This window comes from Marmota marmota, unplaced genomic scaffold, assembly GCF_001458135.2.
Source record: "Marmota marmota marmota unplaced genomic scaffold, marMar, whole genome shotgun sequence".
NCBI classification, from domain to species: domain Eukaryota; kingdom Metazoa; phylum Chordata; class Mammalia; order Rodentia; family Sciuridae; genus Marmota; species Marmota marmota.
Window position 1 is genome coordinate 6,906,904 of NW_026000261.1, and position 21,256 is coordinate 6,928,159.

Here is a 21,256-nt window from a genome sequence, read left to right on the forward strand (position 1 = left end):
GGTAACTGAAGTGGTAATGAGTGGCTGGAGGATGCAGGAATTGGGGCGTGGCTTTGGGTATATATTTGTATCTAGAAAGTGGAGTTTCTCTCTCCACTTCCTGATTATCGTGATGTGAGCTGCCTCCCTCTGCCACACTCTTTCACCATGATGTTCACCCTCACCTGGAGTCCCTAGGAATGGAGTTGGACTTCTATGGACTGAAATCTCTGTAATCATGAGCCCTAAATAAACAGTTCTTTCTCTACAATTGTTCTAGTAGGGTTCTTTAGTCATAGCAGCTAAAAAGCTGACTAAAACAGCTGTGGACAATAGCCTCATATCCGGCATTTCTCCAGATTACCAATTAGACCAATTATTCCCTAATACTCCAAATTCTTGTCTCCTTTATGTTTTTTTTTCCTTTATGTTTTAATCCTCTTACCTTTGGGCTATACTTCTGTAGGCCCTTGGTCTGACCTCCTTTCAAGTCACTACTCTAACTGCCTACTTGACTGCCCTGTTTGCTTCACATTGCATGGCCTTTTAGTCTCAGGGAAACATCAAATCTGATTAATTACTATGTGGCATTAAAATTTCTTTTAAATCCCAACCCTGAGGTACTGCCTACCATTCCTAGGCTCCTCCTATAAAACAATTATTTAACAGTAAGTTAGCTCACTGGCTTCTGGTCCTACTCTGACCTTAACCAATGAGTTCTGGCACTAGGGACTTACTTGTTCTCCCTTAGCTCCTAACTTCCATTCCAGTTCCTGAAACTGGATGTGTCATATTTCTTTGGACTTTATATCTTCATTTCCTTGGAGTTGACTGTAAATAGCTCCTAAAATAAAAGTCTTCATTATTGGATCCTGAGTTCCAGACCTCCTAGACCCCTCTCTGCACAGATCTCTACATATTATATGATGAGTGTTTTCCCCCAAGTCACTTACCCAATTCCAGTAACCCATAATTGTTCATTTAGTCCTCCCCCAATTAAATTCCAGTGACAGACAGCCAAGAACTCATGAATACATATATATTTATTTAATTCATAATATAGCATTTTGGATGGGCTGGGATATTTTAGAGAGGGATGAGACTGTGTTTAATTCACAGATGCTCATATTTGTTTCACTGGGAGAGACACTATTGGTCCAGAGCTCCCAGTACAAACAAGCCTGGGATAAAGCATTTGATAAAAAATAGTTCAACAAGAGTCTAATAAATATTCTAGCCAATAACAATAACACAGCATATGTCTGAAGCCGGCAGACCACACCATAAAGGGCAGCTTTTCCTGACCTGATGGCAATGTCTGGCCAACTTGTAATACACAGCCAAATACAGCCAATGGCTCTAAGGCTGAAATTGGCTTCAGGAGCTAGAAATAAGTGTGGGTGTGGTTCATATCTACCTGCCTCACTTTCTCTTTTCCTTGGAAGAAAGGGTATCAAATATTTGAGCTAATTCAAAAGTCCATCCATGGATTGCTCCATCCAGGTAGTCATCATATATAAATATGTAAACCATGGAAGCTTAAAAAATTCGCCTAGAGTATTTTTGCTGAAAAGAATGTATAAGTGATTTTGCTGCAATTGGAATTTCACTGCATCTGAAGATACACAATGGAATGACATAATAAAAATACAGCCAGATGCAGTTACTCTTACTTATAGGTAAATAGCCAGAACCTCTATGTGGCATTAAATTTTCTTTCATATTCTCAAACAGGCTAAACTTTATTTTTGTGCTTTCTTCAAGAAGACAATATAAAAAGTGAAAAAAAGCATAAACTGCAGACAGAAAATAATTTTCCAGCAGAAAGAGCTGTGGAGAATAGATTGAGTAAAGCAACAAAAAAAGTTTATGAAGTCACCTTCCTTGAAGATGTTAAATACAGATTCTATTCCCCTTGTGCAACTGGGTTAAGCTAGAGACAGCCAATGGCTTCTCTTATGGTTCCTGGTACTGCCAGGATTCTACGAAAGTCTTTTAAGTTTATTAAAGTAAATATGTGGGACTTGAAGAATCCCTACTGTGTGCTTTGCAACTTTGCTGTATCTTGGAAGTCACTTCATTATTTGGCTCAGAAGTTGGGACTTTACAGTCAAACTTCATTGCTTACCTCAAACTGTTTCACTTCCCGGTTTATTTAGTAGGCTTAGTTCTGAGTGATTTTAGCCTATAATCAACTTGAACATACCTTCAAAGAACAAAGTGAAAAAAATTGAAATGTTATTGAAAAGAATGGTGTCACATGTTCCAAAGACAATTCCCCAAGATGACTGCCAAAGTGTATTTGAGGAGAACAATGCTCATTTATATGTATGAGCCCTATTGCATTTTCAAAATAATATCAATACAGACAAAATGGAGAAATAACCAAACTTTTCTGCCCAGTAAATAACAAATACCACCCTGGTCATCAGAGTACAAGAGATAAATTTTGCTTATTCATTTGTTCATTCATACATTTGTTCAACAAACATTAGCCAGGCAACTATTCTCTTCCAGATCTTTACTGTGCCAAGTATTAAAAACACAACAACAACAACAACAAGACACAGTCCTTGCCCTCAAGGCATTCCCAGTCTAATAGGGAAGATAATTATTATACATTAAACTTTCATGTGCATTAGAATAACCTGAGGAGCTTGACAAAAATGTACATTTCCGCCTGTTTCCAGATACTCTAATTATGTGGGGTCCAGAAATCAGTTGTTTTGACAAACAAACCATGGAAGGTGATCCTAATATAAGTGTTCTGAAGACCACATTTTGAAAAACACTGCTATACACTGTGATTATTGCTCAGGGAGGGGATACTTAGAGTGCCATGTGGGTTCCAAAGAGGGGCCCATAACTCAGTTAGGAGATCAGGTGTTAGTCTGAGAGAGTGAGAGGTGGAGAAATTTAATCCAGGCTAGAGTCAAAAGTAGGGTGGAAAAATTATTGTCCCAGGGCAGTAAAAGGCTTTGAGAAGGAGATTAATATATATGACACACTTACTAAATGCCAGGTGCTGTGCTAGGCAGTTTCCACATGCAATCTTTTTTTTATTTTTTTATTGTAGATGGACATAATATCTTTATTTATTTATTTTTATGTGGTGCTGAGGATGGAACCCAGTGCCTCACACATGCTAGGCAAGTGCTCTACCACTGAGCTACAGCCCCAGCCCCCACATGCTATCTTTTGAAATCTTTGAAACAGTCTGTGAAGTATTATTTTACAGAAAAGAAAACAGAGGCTCGGAGAAGTGAAATGCCTACCCTTGGTCACACTACTAGTAAATAGCAGAGAAACTAGGATTATTCTAATTCAAAATTATAACCCAAAGGCTTTCCATTACAGTAAGCTGTTTGCCAGCACTACTTAATCTTACTGGGGTTGCTCATTTCCTGATTAGCAGTAAGTACATATGGTCTTTAAAGCCAGAAAGCTGACTTTACCATTACATGTGTAAATTTGAGCCTTCCTTTTATATCTGCATCAGTCTTGCTTTCCATGTTGGGTAAACAATATCTGTAATTAGGTGATATTTATAGAGATACTCTTTCTCTTATGCAGAATCATAAGCCATTTGAGAGCAAGAACTGTTTTCTTAATATGTGCATTCTCAGGGCAGTAGTGTGTTACCTGGCATCTAATAGTTTATGTAACAAATTAATAAATGAACATTTACCATGCTGAAGGAAAGGAAGACGAGCAGAGTTTTGACATTACTTTAAGGCTCCAATCTACAAGTGATTGTAGCTGTAGCTATCACTTCATAATTGCAAAACAGTATTATCACAATTCCCAAAGAACAGACTCCTTGGGGAAGACTTAGCTCCTGGAAAAGGAGAAAGCTATGAATCTGATAGCTCTTAGTCTCTGCAATACAACTGGCAAAAATCATAGACCATGAAGTTCATTTCCCTTCAACTTTGCTGATGAGGATGAAGTTAACGTCTGCATTTGAAAAGATGGCTAAGTAAATGAATAGTGTGAAGAAGATTGTAAATGGAAATAGTATTTAACCTCATTTAACAATGACAAACTATTCTCAGGCATTTGAGAGCACTTCAGAAGTTTCGGGGGTTTTTTAAAATCTGAAAACAGTATATTTATATGCAAATAGTTGTTGCATCTATACAGTTCCTTCCTTACTGATTAAGTAAAGCAAGTTTCTACAGAAGCTGCATTATACAACCGCTTTGGCCTAATTCTGGGAACTGTATATATGTGTGAATGATGAAACCATATTTCTTTGTAATATTCTGACATAATTTTTAACAATTCAGATGGATCTCCTCTATTAAGTATCATCCATGAAATTGTGCCACATAGGACACTTCTACCTGGATCAGTTTTCTATCTAGCAATAGCATCTCTTGTACAATGTTCTCCTCAAGTCTCTCTTAATTGAACCAAGAGTGCTTCTCACTGTCTATGTCAATGATTGCATATATTATGTGTGTGTGTGACAAGGGGAGGGAAGGAAGAGTTGGAAGGGGGAAGGGAGAAATGCTGATTGATTTTGTTGTTTATTTTAGGGAAAAAAATGAATGGTGTAATTTATTTTTCCTTCCAGTATATTTATCACTCAAATGTGCAAATTAAAACTTTTATTTTGTAAATATAATATATAAAATGAATTTGATTATTTTATATATTATATATACATCCATGTTTTCTTTGTAGTGAAGCATTGCTTGTAGGTTTTTATTAAAAGAGACATACAAAATGTGATCATTTGACACTGTTCAAAATTCTACTTGGCCAAACTGGCCAGTACTAGAAAGGCTGACCACCATACCCTATTCTGGCTGGCTAGCTCCTTGTTCAGAGTATCTTTCTACATTATTACCTAGAATTACCCTAATTCCTTCTAATATAATTTAAACTCTTAAATCACTGGGAATTTTTAATTGTCCAATGACAACAGAGGCTTTCTCTAAATTTCATCTTCAATGGCTTGAACCCAGACTATTCAGATAATTTGTTCTGAGGAACTCAATTACATTGATTCAAATACAAGCTTTAATGCACAAAAATTAACTCTACAATATCTAGTTATTTTGGATGCTTCATATGAATTTTATTTTTATCTTGTATATTGAACACTAACTGAGGGGAAGAACTGCTGAACAGGAGAGCCAGTGAATTATATGCTCTCTTGAAATTTAATGGCAAGCTTTCATCCCAGAAACATAAGGGGATTCTTGAGGCCTACAGTTGCATTCCTGCCGCTCAGGGTAATCAATAAAATCTGGGGCAGGCAAGCCAGACAGGATCATTAAGGATTTGTTCCAGATTGTAAATGTTGGACACACTGGAAGAATGAAGGTCACATCAAAGGTATGAAGATGGAGAGAGTTAGCTGGGTCATAGAAAGACAGCATGTTGTTGTCATAATCCAGGAGGACACCTAGACGCTTCAACTGTGGGGGCACGTCCACCAGCATTTCCTTATTGTTATGTCTCACTACAAAGTTACTATTGCAGCGAGAGAAGACCCATGAAGATGCATTCTTGCCAATCCATTCATTCTTTGGAGCTGATTTATAGGCAATACCAATTGCATACCTGTGAAACAATGGAAAGGAGAGAGAAATACACATTCATAAATGATATGAGTTGTTCTAGACACCATATAGGACATATAAGAAGTAGAATACATGTTTTTGCCTTCAATAGTTACAAAATGCTAATATCAATAGAGCTTTGAAAAGTTAGCAATTAGAGCTATGTAGTCATTTCCATCTCCTACCACCACATATATTCCATAATCTTATTAAAAATGGAAATTTTTTTCTAGGACTGATTTTCATCACATACTTTTTAACCATGTCTTATTGATATTATGGTTATGCTATAAAATTAAATCCCCAGGGATTTAAAAAGAGAGGGAATAAGAAAAAAGAAAAATTGGATCCACTCACCATGTTGAAGAACCCATGACCACCTCCCAATAGTGGCAGCCACTATCAATGAATATATTTCCTGCAGCCCCATAGCACCCTGTGCCACTAAACCTCTCTGGGGTATGACTTTTCTTCAGAGAGCTTTCATCCTTCTCCATCTGCAATCCATCATTGGAGATCTTCAACTTCTTGTGAGTCATTTTAGGATCCAGTTTAAAGGGCTGGCCTGAAAAAATTGAAAATAGAAAAAGCATGATGAAGCTTTTAAGAATTTTACTTTTTTCTTCCAGGACCATCAATAGCAGTGGAGCCTTGATATAATGATCATTCTTTGGTTAGTGCAAGTTGGCTGCTGTTTAGACTATATTAAGGAGGCAGATCAGAAGCCACATTTTCAATTAAATAAGAATAGAGGCCAATCCCCAAAAAATTATCTTCTAAAGGCATTTATTTCACCACTGCAGGAAAAAATTGGATCTCTCATATGAGTATTTTCCTAAAATCATATTCTAAGCATATGAGAGCTAGTCAGCTGCCCACTAGAATATATTATCAAATTAAAAGGGATGTCTCTAAGGCTTGTGTCCTCAAATATGTTTTGTACTTTGCTTTATTTCAGTGGGTGGTTTGAAATTCGGGTAGATTGTAAGAGAAGGAGTATCATGATATTTGAGGGGGACAAAGTGAGGAGTACCTATAAGGCAATTGCTGTTTGGTGGCAAAAACAGAAGACAAAACCTGAAAAGAACTCAGCAAAAGAATAAGTTTTTGCTCTCATTAAATTGGAATGTAAACAAAATATCATTAGGCATCTTTGAGTGACAGTGTATCATCAGTGATGAGAGAAAACATTTATTGTGTAAGGATCATTCACAACAGATAATTCTTTATAACTATATGACCAAAGCATTGTTATCAGAGGCCAGTTGCTGGGTATGGCAAAAGCTTTATTATTAAAATGCTTCTGTGACAGACACTGTTGGCTGGCCCAATTCCCATTCCCTATCTATTCTCTTCTACCCAATCTCCTATCCTCCCTTGCTGCCAAAGGTGGCTAATGAGATGGAACTAAAGTCAGAGGGGTAGAAACTTCTGGGAAGTTTTCTATTTTCCTGATAGAAGAGATAGTCATCATGTGTACCAATGGTTTAATTCTGTCTTCCTATCTTTAAAAGAAATAAGATATCTGGAGTTTGCAGTAGCCATTTTGTGATCACATGGCAATAAGCCAATGCACAAAGGGAGACGGTACCAGTGCCATTTATGATACTGCAGAGCTGCTGCTCCAGCCCTGAACTGCCTACCTTCAAACTTCTTTTTTGTTGTTGTTTTTGTTTTTAGAAATACATGACAGTAGGGTGTATTTTGACATATTATACACACATGGAGTGCAACCTATTACAATTTTGATCCCATTCTTGTGGTTGTACATGATGAAGAGTTACACACTCGTTGTGCATTCAGAAAAAGAAAAAAACTATTTGTTTGAGTTACTAACAAATACTAATGGTTAAGCAGCTAAGTTAGTTGCATTTTCTATTATTTGTGGTCAAAAGCATTCCTAACAGATATGGCTTCTCTGCAGTAGAGGTTTGCTGCATAATCACAAATAATGGTCTTTCCCTCAATTTTCCACCAAGCATGGGGGCAGGGAAAAGCAGAGAAAAACGTTTCAGTTACATTTTCCCAAACAATCAGCTATTTTATGTATCTCTCTGTCCACAAATTTCCCATAGACACCAACAAACCTCTTGTTCAAAACACAAATTACAAAAGTACAGCTCCTCCACACAGTGCCACTGCTCTCACACACTATTGTGGGTGCCTGCTTGGGTTATCCTTCCTGGGGAGAAGAAAATTGATCTTTCCTTTTAGAATCACAACATACTGTTAGTTTTTAGTCGGGTAGGTTCACTGTTCCGGCTGCCTGCTTGGTTTATGGCTTTAACAATGAAGATGTAGCGTGTTCCACTCTGGAGTCCATGCACTGTGTAATGATTCTGTTTAATGTTGGGAACAATCATCCAGCTATCCACTGAGTTATACAGGCCTGTAAAGTGGGAAAAGACAAGGACATCAATCAACAGGTTCTAAAGAGAGGATGAAAAGCACACTGAAAATTCAATCATAAGCCCCCCAAAGTGAATTCATTTTCTTTTGAGTCCTGGACAACAAAATGAAATGAACAAGAGCTTATGATTCCACTATTTTTTGGTCCCACAGAGCTAGGCTTATGCCACGTTCTTGACTTGTAACCACTAACAAAAGTTAGGTTATTTCATTTTTTTGCCAAATAACTCAGGAATGACCATTATGCCAAATACACAGAACCATCATTCTTAGGGAGTCACTGGATCTTTACCCCAAGTTCCCATTCCTCCACAGGCTGAATCTGGCCTTTCATGGGTGGAGCAGTCCTGTGCAGAGCACAGAAACATGAAAACTCAAAGCATAAGGGACACCTAGACATTGAATTTCCCTCATTTTACAAATGGGAAACTAGAATGGAGAGAAGACATGCCTGAGGTCATAGATTTTTGATGAGGGTGCTAAGTAGAATCTTTTAATCCCAGTCTAGTAATCTCTCCACTACATCACATTTCATGGAGTTAAGGACAGTGTTTGTCTCTGTAAGCTTGTGAGGCTTTCAGGGTTTATGATTCCTCTTTAGTACCCATTTTCACATGTACCAATCTTGCTAGGTTTCAAAGTGTCAGAGAAGTCAATGAGATGACATGATAATCAAAATAAGATATCATCTCAGTCTGACACTGTACATTTTTACCCCTTCCTGGCTGATTCTCGTACTTCTCTGGGGTTGGATAGTCTAGGAACACATTATCATCTGGAACCTTTTCCCCTCCAAAGTATGGAAAGAAATCAGAGATCCAGACTTCTGATTTTGAAGGTCTTTTAGACTATAAACATTGACTTAAAAGGGGGAATATACATAATTAAAAATATATATTTGACTAGCTTTCAGTAAAAGAAGAACCTACATTCTAGTCTACGGGTTATCTAGATTTCCCTCTGCTGTTATCTCTTTTCTCAGTCAGCTTACCACTTTTTAACCACAGTTCTACCAGATGATGGAAAGGGCAAGGAAAATGAGTAATGGATTTGGTCACTTCTATGAAGCTCTAGTAAAGGATGTACTGAGGTTGGAAATTGGAAATAATAAGTCATGAGTGTTTTGCAAGAGATCTGATCAAAAGGGTTTTATAATTCATTTGGGGGAAGGTTGAAAAAGCCTAAATTAAAACTAGAAAAAGAAACATAATAGGAGGCAAACCTATGTTGTATAAAGAATAAGTACATGGAGGCACTGGTGATTCTTATGAAAAGACAATAAGGATAACAGTCAGGAATATTATTTGAGACCCTGCATATCTATGTACCAATACACATGTGAATCAAAAAGTGCACATAAAATTTTAATACAAAGAGGAAATTATATGATCTTCTAGATACACTTCCAACAATAAAAAAACTTCAAAATGAAGTATTATACATCTGCAGAAAAAGAATATGTATGATCTCTATGAGTTAATATAGGGTGCTTTCCAGGATATATGATGAATTGTAAAAAGTTAATTAAACAAAAGCATCTATAGTATGCCACACTTTTTGAGAGAAAAATTAAAGTGAGAACATAATAAAGTGTCTTGTATTTGCAAAACAACAATAATAGCAATAGGAAAGATAACCAAAAAATAATGAAGTTAGTTATCCTGAAAGGATGAGGATGGAGGAAGAGGATTAAATGGACATGGGAGAATGGCCTGGGGTTGTAGCTCAGTGGTAGAGCACTTGTTTCTCATGTGTGAGGCACTTGGTTCTATCCTCATCACCACATAAAAATAAATAATTAAAACAAAGGTATTGTATCTATCTACAACTAAAAACAGTCTTAAAAGGACATGGGAGGAAATGATACTTCTTTGAGTATATCTTTTTGAGTTAAATCAGCAAGGATGGGAAAAGACTGAAAACTAGACTGGAACTAATGACAACTGAATTTCCAATAAATAATAATCACACCACAGCAATGGGGATGGTAGAACTACAAGCAGACCCTTGAATTATTGTTAAGTGGTTTCTGTTTGTAGTGATATGAGCAGAGCAACTCTGAAAGTATTTTAGATATGATATTGAGTAAATAAGTATACATATTGATGTTATTGGGAGACAGGGTTCCCACTATGGAAGAAGGAACATACAAATATGGAATGAGGGAAGGTGAGAAAGAACTCATGGGGATGGGTTGGAATTGACACTGATGTGACTGAATGACTTCTAAAATATATAGATCAGCCCTCCTTATTTTCAAGTTCTCTGTCTAAAGAAACAACTAACTACATGTCCAAAATGTTTAAAAACTGTATCTGTACTGGACATGTACAGATTTTTTTTCCTTGTCATTATTTCCAAAACAATACCATAACTATTTATATAGCATTTATATTTCTTTAGGTATTATAAGTAATCTAGGAATGATTCAGAGTATAACAGGAGGATGTGTGCAGGTTATATGCAAACATTATATAATTTTATATAAGGGACTTGAGCATATGCATAGTTCAGTATCCTTGGGAGATCATGGAACCAATTTTACCTGGATACCAAGGGATGATTACATATGTTTTTGTATGGGCATATAGGTGTGCACACAGAGTATATATGTATGTATATTATAGGTATATGCATATGCTTACATAGGTGTATACCTAATAACCAGATCTTGGTCTCTACTTTTCCCACTAAAAGAAACCAAGGCTGATTGAACAAAATGGCTGATTTCAAGGCTGGGACAGGATAAGTTCAAAATTAGAACATTTTTGAAAAAAAATATTTTGTAGTTTTAAATGGACAGCATGCCTTTATTTTATTTGTTTATTTTTATATGGTGCTAGGGATCAAACCCAGTGCCTCACACATGCTAGGAAAGTGCTCTTCCACTGAACTACAGCCCCAGCCCCAAGCCTAGAACATTTTTTTAATGACAGAAAGTAAGGAAGTCCTCATGAAAATGATAGGAGAATGAATATAAGACCCAGAAGTCATCCTGAAAGATTACTACTGGCCAGAGCTGGACAAATTGAGCACCAAAATAAATAAGGGCAGTAAAGAATTATAAATCATTGATTATGGAGAATTCATGAGTCCATACTGGTAAGTAAATAAACAAATGAGGGGGTACAAGGGGTAGAGCTCTTGCTTACAATAGAAATATGAGTGCTAACTTGTAATTGTGGGAGGGAATACTCAGCTGGAGAATCATCATCTTTCTATCATCATAGTAAAGAATGGATAAGACAAAAATCAATTGATGCTAAAACAGGTGTGAGGTGAGATGGGTTTGATGATGTAGCAGAACATTTTAATGATCAACAGATTTAACAGATTGCTTATTAGTAGCAAAAGAAAAACACAAATGGCATGGTGAAGAAACCAGAAGATACTTTGACCAGGTGATCAAAAGCAGTATCAACAATAAAGGGCAAGTCAGCATCATGTGCCTCTAGATATGACACTCTGGGGACATAACATCCCTTATGTAGTATTCCAGCCATGAATGTGTGACCCAAAAATAATTGTGAGGAAACATTAAAATGAGGAACAGTATAATAAAGAAATTAAAAGGGGACTGAATTAGAACAAATTACATTCCATGCTTTTATAATTATGCCATAGTATATTCTATTGTCACATATAACTAAAAAGAACCAATAAAATATTTACAAAAAAAGTCAATATCATTAAAGATAAGCAAGGGCTGAGGAAATGTTCCAGACTAAAGGAAGCTAAAGAGAAATGATGAGGGCTGGGGTTGTTGGCTCAGTGGTAGAGCACTTGCCTAGCATGTGTGAGGCACTGGGTTTGATCCTCAGCACCGCATATAAAACAAAATAAATGTCCATCAACAACTAAAAAATACATATATTAAAAAAAGAGAAATGATAATTAAATGCATTACCTGATCCTAGACTATAAAGGACAACATTGGGTTCTTTATAAGTTATAATGAACATTTTGGGGTTAATTGTCAAAATTGGAATATGAATGATGGTTTAAATAGAAGTATTGACTCAATGTTAAATTTCTCAAAGTTGATAACTGTACTATGATTATGTAAGAGAATGTCCTTATTCTTAGGAAACACCCACTGAAGACTTTAGGGGTGAAAGACTATGATGCATGCAATTTACTCTCAAACAGTTCTGAAAAAAAAAGAGAGAATTGTGTGCCTGTATGAACATGGCACAACAAACCCCATTAATATATGCAACTATAACGCACCAATAAAAATGCAGAAAAAAAAATAAATCCAAAAATAGAATGTTTCAAATGACAAAGGAAATGGGGCAAAGTATTAACAATAGGTTAATGTGGGTGATGAGTACATGGGCATTCTTTGTGCTAGTCTTGAACTGTTCTGTAATTTTGAAATTATTTCTAAATTTAATTGGATAAATATATGATCCTCTGACTATCACTGAGATGTTATGAGATGGGACTTATGACTGAACTATGGAAACAGAAGTTTATCTCTTGTTCAAAAGGGAAACACCACAATATGGAAATCTATGAACCTTAGTGTAAATGCACAGTAGAGAGCATTTGTATGGGAATGAAAAGGAGGGAAAATAAAAGTTATATCTTTGTGGTAGTATGTTATAGACTGCCTAGTCAGTCACAGGTTATGAACATTGCTTTTGTAATGCAAAATACAAAACTGAGACGAGGAAAGAAAAAAGAATAATTGGGAAGACTAACATCTGTTGGAATTCTCATTCAGCTAACACGATCATCTGAAACAGTATTGGTCATGATTGCAAATCTTACAAGTGGTGGAAAGATGGTTTAAAAGGAAGGAAGGAAGTTGAAAAACAGGGAGAACTACTTTTCTAGCCTTAATTTTAACCATCAAGAAAGAAACATGTGGATAAAGAAAACATGAAAAATCCTCAAGGGGAAGTAGCTCTCAGAACTGGAGTTCAGTCCACAGCGGCAGGCCCTACTACCCCTTGAATTTTCATCTTTATTTCTTATAAAATTGTTTCCCATTTCAATTAGAAATTTTGCTTCAGGGGTCTCTTCCTTTATTCCTGTGCTACTGCACTTTTCTTTCAATGATTAGAGGAAGAAATAAGAGTCAGGCTGGTAGGGAAAGCAAATGTATTGGAAGGTATTTGGATTCAAAAGGATCTTGGCATACTGAAATGAGGGTTCAAATCTAAGCAGATTTTTTTTCTTGTGGTGGTACTGGGAATTGAACCCAGGGACACTGTACCACTGAGTACATCCCCAGCTATTTAAAAGAAAATTTGAGGCAAGGTCTCATTAAATTGCTGAGGATCTTGCAAAGTTGCTGAAGCTGGTCTTGAATTTGCAATCCTCCTGCCTCAAACTCCCAAGTCACTGGGATTATAGGTACATGCCAATGAATGAGTTCCAGATAAAATGTAATAGAGATAAATGCAAGGTGTTGAGTTTCAGATATTCAATTATAGGAATAGGATTTGGACTTCGTAGAGTTTTCAGTTGGCTATATGCTCAGTGAAGTCAGTAGTCAATGTGGCCACCAAAATACAAAAAGTAAGAGTACAGAGCAACTGGACAGTGACTCATGTACAAGAGAAATAATCCAGCAATCTTTTGTGGTGACCACATTTGGATATGCTATTCGCCCTTTTTACATCACACTTTGTAAACCACTTTAACAAACAGGAGAGTGTTAATAAAAAGGATATCAGGATGGGAAAGGGTCTGAAAACCATGCTGTATGAGGAGCAACTGAAATAACTAGCCAAGAAAAGATAAAATTTAGATGGAACATATACAAGTTACCTAAAATTATATGATGAACTGGTATGTTAAAGATGGATCAGGTTTGTTAATAAGGCACAAAATACCAGACCTATTACTAACTGGTAGATATAGTTTAACTCAAGGAGCATTAAGCTTGAACTCTGACAGGTTTGGTTTTCAATCCTGACTCCATAATTCTGTAGCTCTGTGACCTTGGGCAACTCACTTGAGTCTCAGTTTTTAAATGTATGAAATAAAATCAATATAATCTACTTCATATGGCTAAATAAGAAGTCATAAGGATCAAATGAAATAATATATGTAGGAGTATTTATAAATGGCAATGATAATATGCATAGAAAATATTATTGTTATTATTTACTAAGAGAAAAGAAGCACTGATAATTATTTATAGCTATACAAAAATCAACTGGGCTATTTTGTTAGAAGTGAGCTCCCCATCACTGGCAATGTTCAAGCAAAGACAGGATGATAATTTATTGGATGTCTGGCAGAAGAGAAGATTAGAGTAGACTTCTAAGGTCCATTCCAATTCTAAGATGTCATAATTCTATCACTCTTAGGAATTATCCTTCAGATATTTCTTTACAAAGGAATATATAGCTTTGAAAACAAAAGGTGACAACCTTTAGATCTTTGTCAATTTTTAAATTTGCTCTCAACTCTCAGGGAATGACTGTTCTCCCCGTATTAGGAAGTACAAGCACAGATACTGGTTCTGAGACTTTCTAAGAACATGAAAGACAAGTACAGAAAGGTATGTCACTGAAGAAACATCCAGGAACTCAGCTACATGAGCCAAGTGGCTTAGGCTGGAGCTGCACGAGGCAAGTGTTTTTTAGTGTTTGACTCCCAAATGTCCTCTTTTATCCCCTCCCCACTATTGTCACAAAACAGAATTCTGCCCCAGAATTGTCACAAAATAGGAAAAGGAAGTCCAAAATGAGGGGTCAGTTGGAAAAATTCCTCTCATGTTGGCCTGTAAAGTCAGACATAAATGAAAAACACAAAGTTAAAAAAATATTGAGTTGCAGCTATGAAGATGCAACCATAGAGTGGGGATCAGTCCCAGTCTTGAATCCAGCTTTAATATTGCTTTTATTTCTATCCTCCCATCAAGTGCATTGAGGGGAATTTTCAGTTCAATGCCTGTAAACTGGCAATAGATGAATCAAGTTCCTACTCTGCCAGAAGGTGAAACCATCATAACAGGTGAGCTAAACAACTGCTTTATAACATCTTTCATTTTGTGGTCCACTGACGTGTTTTTATATTTACTGTAATTCTTCATGGAAAGGGAGAAGGAGTAAAGGGAAGAGTGACAGAGGCAGGAGGCTTGTCACCATGTTTACTACTACAAATCAGTACACCAAAGGAAGTAATAGTCTTTGAACAAAACATTTTATCATGATAATGAAGTGGAAGAAGAGTCAGGGAAAGAGATGTTCACACACATGGAATCAGTGATGATGGTAGCTTAACTGTCCAGGAACAAATGCTGAGCAGCGCTCTCCTTAGGAGAGTGGAGTGCCATGGATTAGTTGAGAAAAGGCTAAGGATTACATAAACGAATGGGAGTGGCCCCAGTGACTGCCCAGCAAGGAAATACACAACTTGCTTGTCCACCCATAAATAAAGTTTTTGCAATGCCCTGAGGAGCTTACACTGTCTATGAAAGACTATACTAAACAACCTAACATGTCTTACAAACACTTGCCTCGTGGCGCCCCGGCCAATCTTGAGCAGCTTACTGCTTCCTTACATTTCCTTATCTCTGGCCACAGGCCCCAACTACACCATGACTTACTGATGAAGTTAGCCTGGCCAGTGAATATGGTGTACTGAAGCTCATAGGAGCTGATGCTGAACTCATCATCCGAGATCCAATGGACTGTAATGGTGTCATGGGAGGCAGTACAGAGTTCTTCTCGGATGGATGGTGGGTTTGGGGCTGTAAGGAAAGGTAGACAAGACAGTAAGGAAAGCACATTCTCCTTTATCCAAGTTTATAATCCTTACTCTTTCTGCCTAACCCAACATCTCTTGGAGTAGTTTTCATTGTTTTGTTTTGCTTTGTGGTGCTGGGGATCCAACCCAGGGCCTTGGACATGCTAGGCAAACACTACCACGGAGCTGCACCCCATCCATGGAGACATTTTCTTAGAAAAACTTAGGATTGCAAGAACCATGCAACCTGAAGCACAGTGCTGAGACTTAAGCTCTCCCAAAGTACTTTTATTTCAATGATGAAATATTTTAGGCCAACATACAAGCTTAAATTATTATGATGATCACCCCAGCTGTCTAGTCTGCCTATAAACACATATGTAGGTATTAGAGCAAAGTAGCCACATGGTTTTCTTATTACATGGTTCTTAGCATATTTATTTATATTTCAGAATGGGTTTTATTATATATGTTTGACAGTATATTCAAATGCAAATCAATATGAGTTCCCCCATCTGTAAATGGGGATGATAATTACCTTATAGATTTGTTGTGAGGATTAATTATTTAAAATTAATATACAGTGTCTGTATAAAGTAGATGTTCAGTAAAGGATAGCTATGTTAATATATTAACAAAACAGCTATAAATATAATGTTAGTGTGTGTATATTTTCTTAGGAAATAACCATTCAATAACCCTCAATGTAAGCAGCATTTTTAACAGGCAGGCTGTATCCCTTATTTTCTTTTTTGTAGACATTTATTACCCTCTATTTCAGACATTTTAACAATTGTACCCTGTCACTTTTGACAGATGTTTCTGATATGCAAAACATGTCTTGAAAACTAATCCTGAGTCCTAATAGCTCTGAGACTGGATATAATGTTTTACAAAATATTTAAAAAATAAACATGGTAACTAAAACCGATGTTAGAGAGGATAAATTCTCAGTAAGGCTGAGATAGCTCATGATTAAAGAAAAAAACAGATCAAGAGGGATCACATTTGTTTGGTATCCTGTATTTTCTCAAGTTGTCTGCAAGCCAGTTATTTCTTACAATTTTCTTCCTGATCAGTTGATTCCTAAGTTTCCTTAAAACCATTTGAGTAGGACCTAACAATGTGGGACATTCTATAATATTCCCTAATTCTTACCTATGTTTTACCCTTATAACAGTTAAAAATGTATAACTGATAGACTCAGCAATTTCTTGTGTTTTACCTTTAAGTATGGATGGTATACCCTTTCTTACTCCAGAAATATTTGACAAATAATTTTTCACTCCAATTATATAAACTAAGACACATTCTAATATTTTTACAATCATTTTAAAGATTTCAAAATCATTTACTTGTAAATATTGTCCTTTTCAGATTATTTTCAACTAAAAGCTCATTGAAAAATTAAAATGGGAAGGAAAGCACAGTAATTTCGCACCTGTTAAATAGTCTAGCCCCTCCAACAATTTCTTTTCTCTAGAAAAATCTAAAGCAAAGTTTTCAAAGGCATCATTAAAATTGATATCTGGAATCAGAACTTGAGAAGATGCAGTTGCCATAGCGACCCTGAAAAAAAAAAAAGAAGAAAAGTTCATCAATATACATCAACATAGGTTTGCAACCTTCATCCAGTGTTTGATTTCTGGTTTAACGAGGTGAAAATAAATGACTTGTAAGGCTTGATTTGTTAACTGAAAATATCATAGCTGTGCTTTTCCAACAGAAACCATTTCAATTTTAATCGTCAGGAACCAATTAAGAGTTATACAATATTTATTCACATATGTTCACCCCTCAAACATACTCCCCCATCCTGTCTTAATTTTGAGAAGTAAATACAGGATTTTTTCCCCTCTGCATCATTTTCCATCTGGCAGGCAGCATCAGAACTAGACCTCTGAAGGCTTGGTAAGAGCAGTTTGAGAAATTGTTTCCTCCCTCTCTATTTTGTTCATGATAATCAACAAAATGACATGCTGGGTTAATACCTTACTGTAAATCCTGTCCTTTATTTGATCTTTTATAATATTTATGTTTCATTTTATTGTTCTATATTGTATATGCTACAATAATTTTATTTTTCCAACTAATTCTAAGAGACTCAAGAACGAGGTTCATATTTTGTACTTCTTAATTTTCCATGGTCTCTAAAACAGTGTTGGAAATATGGTGAATAAATAATTGTTGAATTAATAACTGAATTACTAGCAACAACAATACAATTACTAAGATTTATTGAGAGTTTAATACATATAGGACATTTTGTATACACTTTACATGCATTATATAATTTACTCCTTACCATAACCCTGTGTAGTAGATGCAATTTCTATTTTGCAAGTGAGAAAACTGACACAATGAAAAAACAAAGTAACTTGCCCAAAATCACACAACCAATAAAGATCAAAATATAATTGAACCTTTGTCCACCTGACTTTAACCTCTGTACCCATAACCATTTCTACTATTCCTTTTATTAAAAAAAAAAATGGTGTATGTTTTACACACTTGAGCAAATCTTTTTTTGTTTGTTTTTTGTACCAGGGGTTGAACCCAGCAGTGCTTAACTGCTGAGTAACATCCATAGTCCTATTTTATATTTTATTTAAGAGACAGGGTCTCACTGGTTGCTTAGGGCCTCACTAAATTGCTGAGGCTGGCTTTGAACTTGTAATCTTCCTGCCTCAGGCTCCCAAGCCACTGGGATTATAGGCATATGCCACCTCACCTGGTTACACTTGAGCAATTCTTAACCGTGTTTCTGCATCAGAATTACCTGGGGGGCAAGGTCTTTTAACAAAATACATATATTTAAGTTCTGTATCAGACCTTATGAACCAAAGCCAATGAAGATCTTTGTGCATGCAAATGACAGGCTGGAAAGAAATATTAAATTGGCATAACAACATGCAGATTAGGGTGGAAGGAAGAAGCATCACATGTAAAAAGTTAAGAAAGGAAATTTTTATGGGGAACAAATTATAAGGGGATAGGGAGTTGAACAAATACATATCCTCATGTAGGCATGCCCTCATATACATCTACAAATATCTCTTGTATGTTTTTGAAAATAGAGATATTTTGGGAATAAAGTGCAGATCAATATAAACAAATCAAGGGGCTGGGATTGTGGTTCAGTGGTAGAGTGCTCGCCTAGCACATGTGAAGCCCTGGGTTCACATAAAAATAAATAAATAAAACAAAGGTATTGTGTCCGTGTACAACTAAAAAAATTAAATATATATACACACAAATCAAATACAATTTGGTAAAATCTTTAGGTCTCACATTTAACAGCCAGTCTTCTAAGATTTGGTGAATAAGGAGACAACTTCTTAGGGTAAAATTTCAGCCAAAATAATGGTACATAAAATCTCTTCCTGGCCACCCCAATCTTTCTTCTATCCATCCATCCATCCATCAACCCACCCATCCAACAAATACTTAAGCAAAACTAATGTGCAAAGGGAGTCACCCTCAGGGACTTGGAATCTAAGGGAAATCTCCCCAGAAGAAGTTAATTTTGAGCAATCACCTAGATGATGAATAGGAGTTAGCTAAGCAACGGCAGTGAGGGTATGTGTGTTCTCTCTTGCCTGAGGACTGGAGAATGAGACAGTCATGCAGGGCCTTGTAGGACCTCATGTTACAAACTTTGGCCTTTATATTAAGAACAATGGACCACTGAAGCATTTTAAGAAGAGGAGTGATATGCTCATATTTATGTTTTGAGAAGAGTATTATGACTGCAGTGGATGGACTGGAAAGGGACAAAATTGGAAGCAATTAGACTGGATTTTAAGGTGCCAGAAATAAGTAGCAAGTAAAAAGTGGTAATGCGCATGTAGACAAATAAAACAGAAAGAGTTTATTCAAAAACTGTGAAAGCAAATGGAAAACAAATATATTAAAAATCCAAACTACATGAGAAATCAAAGAAATGTAAATTGAAATGAGATAGCATGTAGGTTATAAATAATGATGATATAGGGGTACTTTTATTAGGACTGAAATTGATAGAAATTTTGAAGGTTCATTTAGCACTGAATATTAAAATACATTAAAGTGAAATATTCTTTGACATTGCAGTTCTACTTCATAAAAATTTTAACAAGGAAATAATTTAGATGTATGCAGTGACACAACTACATGGGCATTCAACACAGTGTATGTAACCTAATTGTCTAACAATGGAGAGTGAGTTAAACATTGTATTATACATCAAAAGATGAAATATCACTAGACCATTGGTTTTACACTGATAGGTAAAAATTTGTGATATGTTGTTTCAAATGTAGGATATAATGCAATATATACAATATGACCATATGATACACACACACACACACACACACACACACACACATACAACCACTAGAATGCTAAATTCCCAAATGTTAATGGTGGCTGGAAGGTTAAGAATGAGTTAAAGTAATGCAGTGGGATGTGGGTGTGTATGTCTTTCTGTCTCTGCAAAACACAATATCCACATCTTGTTGCAGTCTCCCAAGGTATTGATCTCTATTAAGGATAATATAACAATTGTTATTTGTAAGGGGAAAGAGACAGCTCTTTTATCTAAAATTTAATTTTATCTGAAGTCATGGTGCCTTAACACAATACAGGGAACAATGGTGGGGAAGAATTTCAGACTCTGGGAAAAACCAATGAGAAAGATTAAGTTGGATAATTGATTCTCAAGTCATACCACATAAACAGTCATTTATTCCACCTACACCACACACTACATTTGAGCCTATGAAAAAAGATTTACACAGAAAGTTGGGAATCATCAACATGGTAATTGATGGTAATTCAATGGTAATTGAAGCCCTACAAGCTAATAGGTTGGCAAAGAGGAGAATGTATAGGGAGAGAAGGGAATATCCTAAATCAAAATCAAGAAGAGCAATAGCATTAATGGAATAGATCAAGGGAGAATTGCTCACAAAGGCAAAACTGATCACATAGGTTAAAAAAGGGAAAAAAAAGAAAGAAAGAAAGAGAGAGAGAGAGAGAAAGAGAAAGAAAGAAAAGAAAGGAAGGAAGGAAGGAAGGAAGGAAGGAAGGAAGGAAGGAAGGAAGGAAGGAAACCAGGAACATTCATGGAAGATAAGGGAAGAGCAATTGAAAGGAAAAATATTAAGCATACAAAGTTCTCTTTCCTTGAGAAAAACTAAAGAACTAGAATGTTCGGATTCATAAAATAATCTTTAAACCATTTTAGGTTAAATACAAATGAACTTCTTGGGCTGGGGATGTGGCTCAAGCGGTAGCGCGCTCGCCTGGCATGCGTGCGGCCCGGTTCGATCCTCAGCACCACATACAGACAAGGATGCCGAAACTAAAAAAGAAATATTAAAAAAAAAAAACCCTCTCTCTCTCNCTCTCAAAAAAAATGAACTTCTCATAAAAATTAGTTTAGTCAAGAGCTCAATTCCTTAGAAAGTCATTTAAAAACGGAATACTGTTCTCTTCTTGCTTATTTCCCTTAATTAGCTGGAGTTAAAAACAATTTACAATTTGTACCTAAAGAATTCGGTTTAAGCCGGGCATGGCAGCACAGGCCTAAAATCCCAGCG

The 21,256-nt window shown here is 36.1% G+C and overlaps 1 protein-coding gene across 6 annotated transcripts in view; it reads right to left on the reverse strand.

Annotated features, from left to right (window-relative positions):
• Positions 1–1,004: 1,004 nt before the first annotated feature.
• Mid2 (midline 2) overlaps positions 1,005–21,256 on the reverse strand; it is a 97,390-nt gene continuing 77,138 nt past the window's right edge. For 4 of the 6 annotated variants that reach the window (XM_048796889.1, XM_048796886.1, XM_048796887.1 and 1 more), the window contains 5 exons: positions 17,113–17,240; positions 15,442–15,675; positions 7,780–7,941; positions 5,910–6,117; positions 1,005–5,553 (listed from right to left, as the gene is read on the reverse strand). In XM_048796889.1, coding sequence (XP_048652846.1) covers positions 5,151–5,553; positions 5,910–6,117; positions 7,780–7,941; positions 15,442–15,675; positions 17,113–17,240 — 1,135 coding nt within the window. In that variant the 3' untranslated portion in view covers positions 1,005–5,150. The remainder of the gene's footprint in view (positions 5,554–5,909; positions 6,118–7,779; positions 7,942–15,441; positions 15,676–17,112; positions 17,241–21,256) is intronic. The other 2 variants (XM_048796888.1, XM_015497932.2) reach the window with 1 other exon arrangement.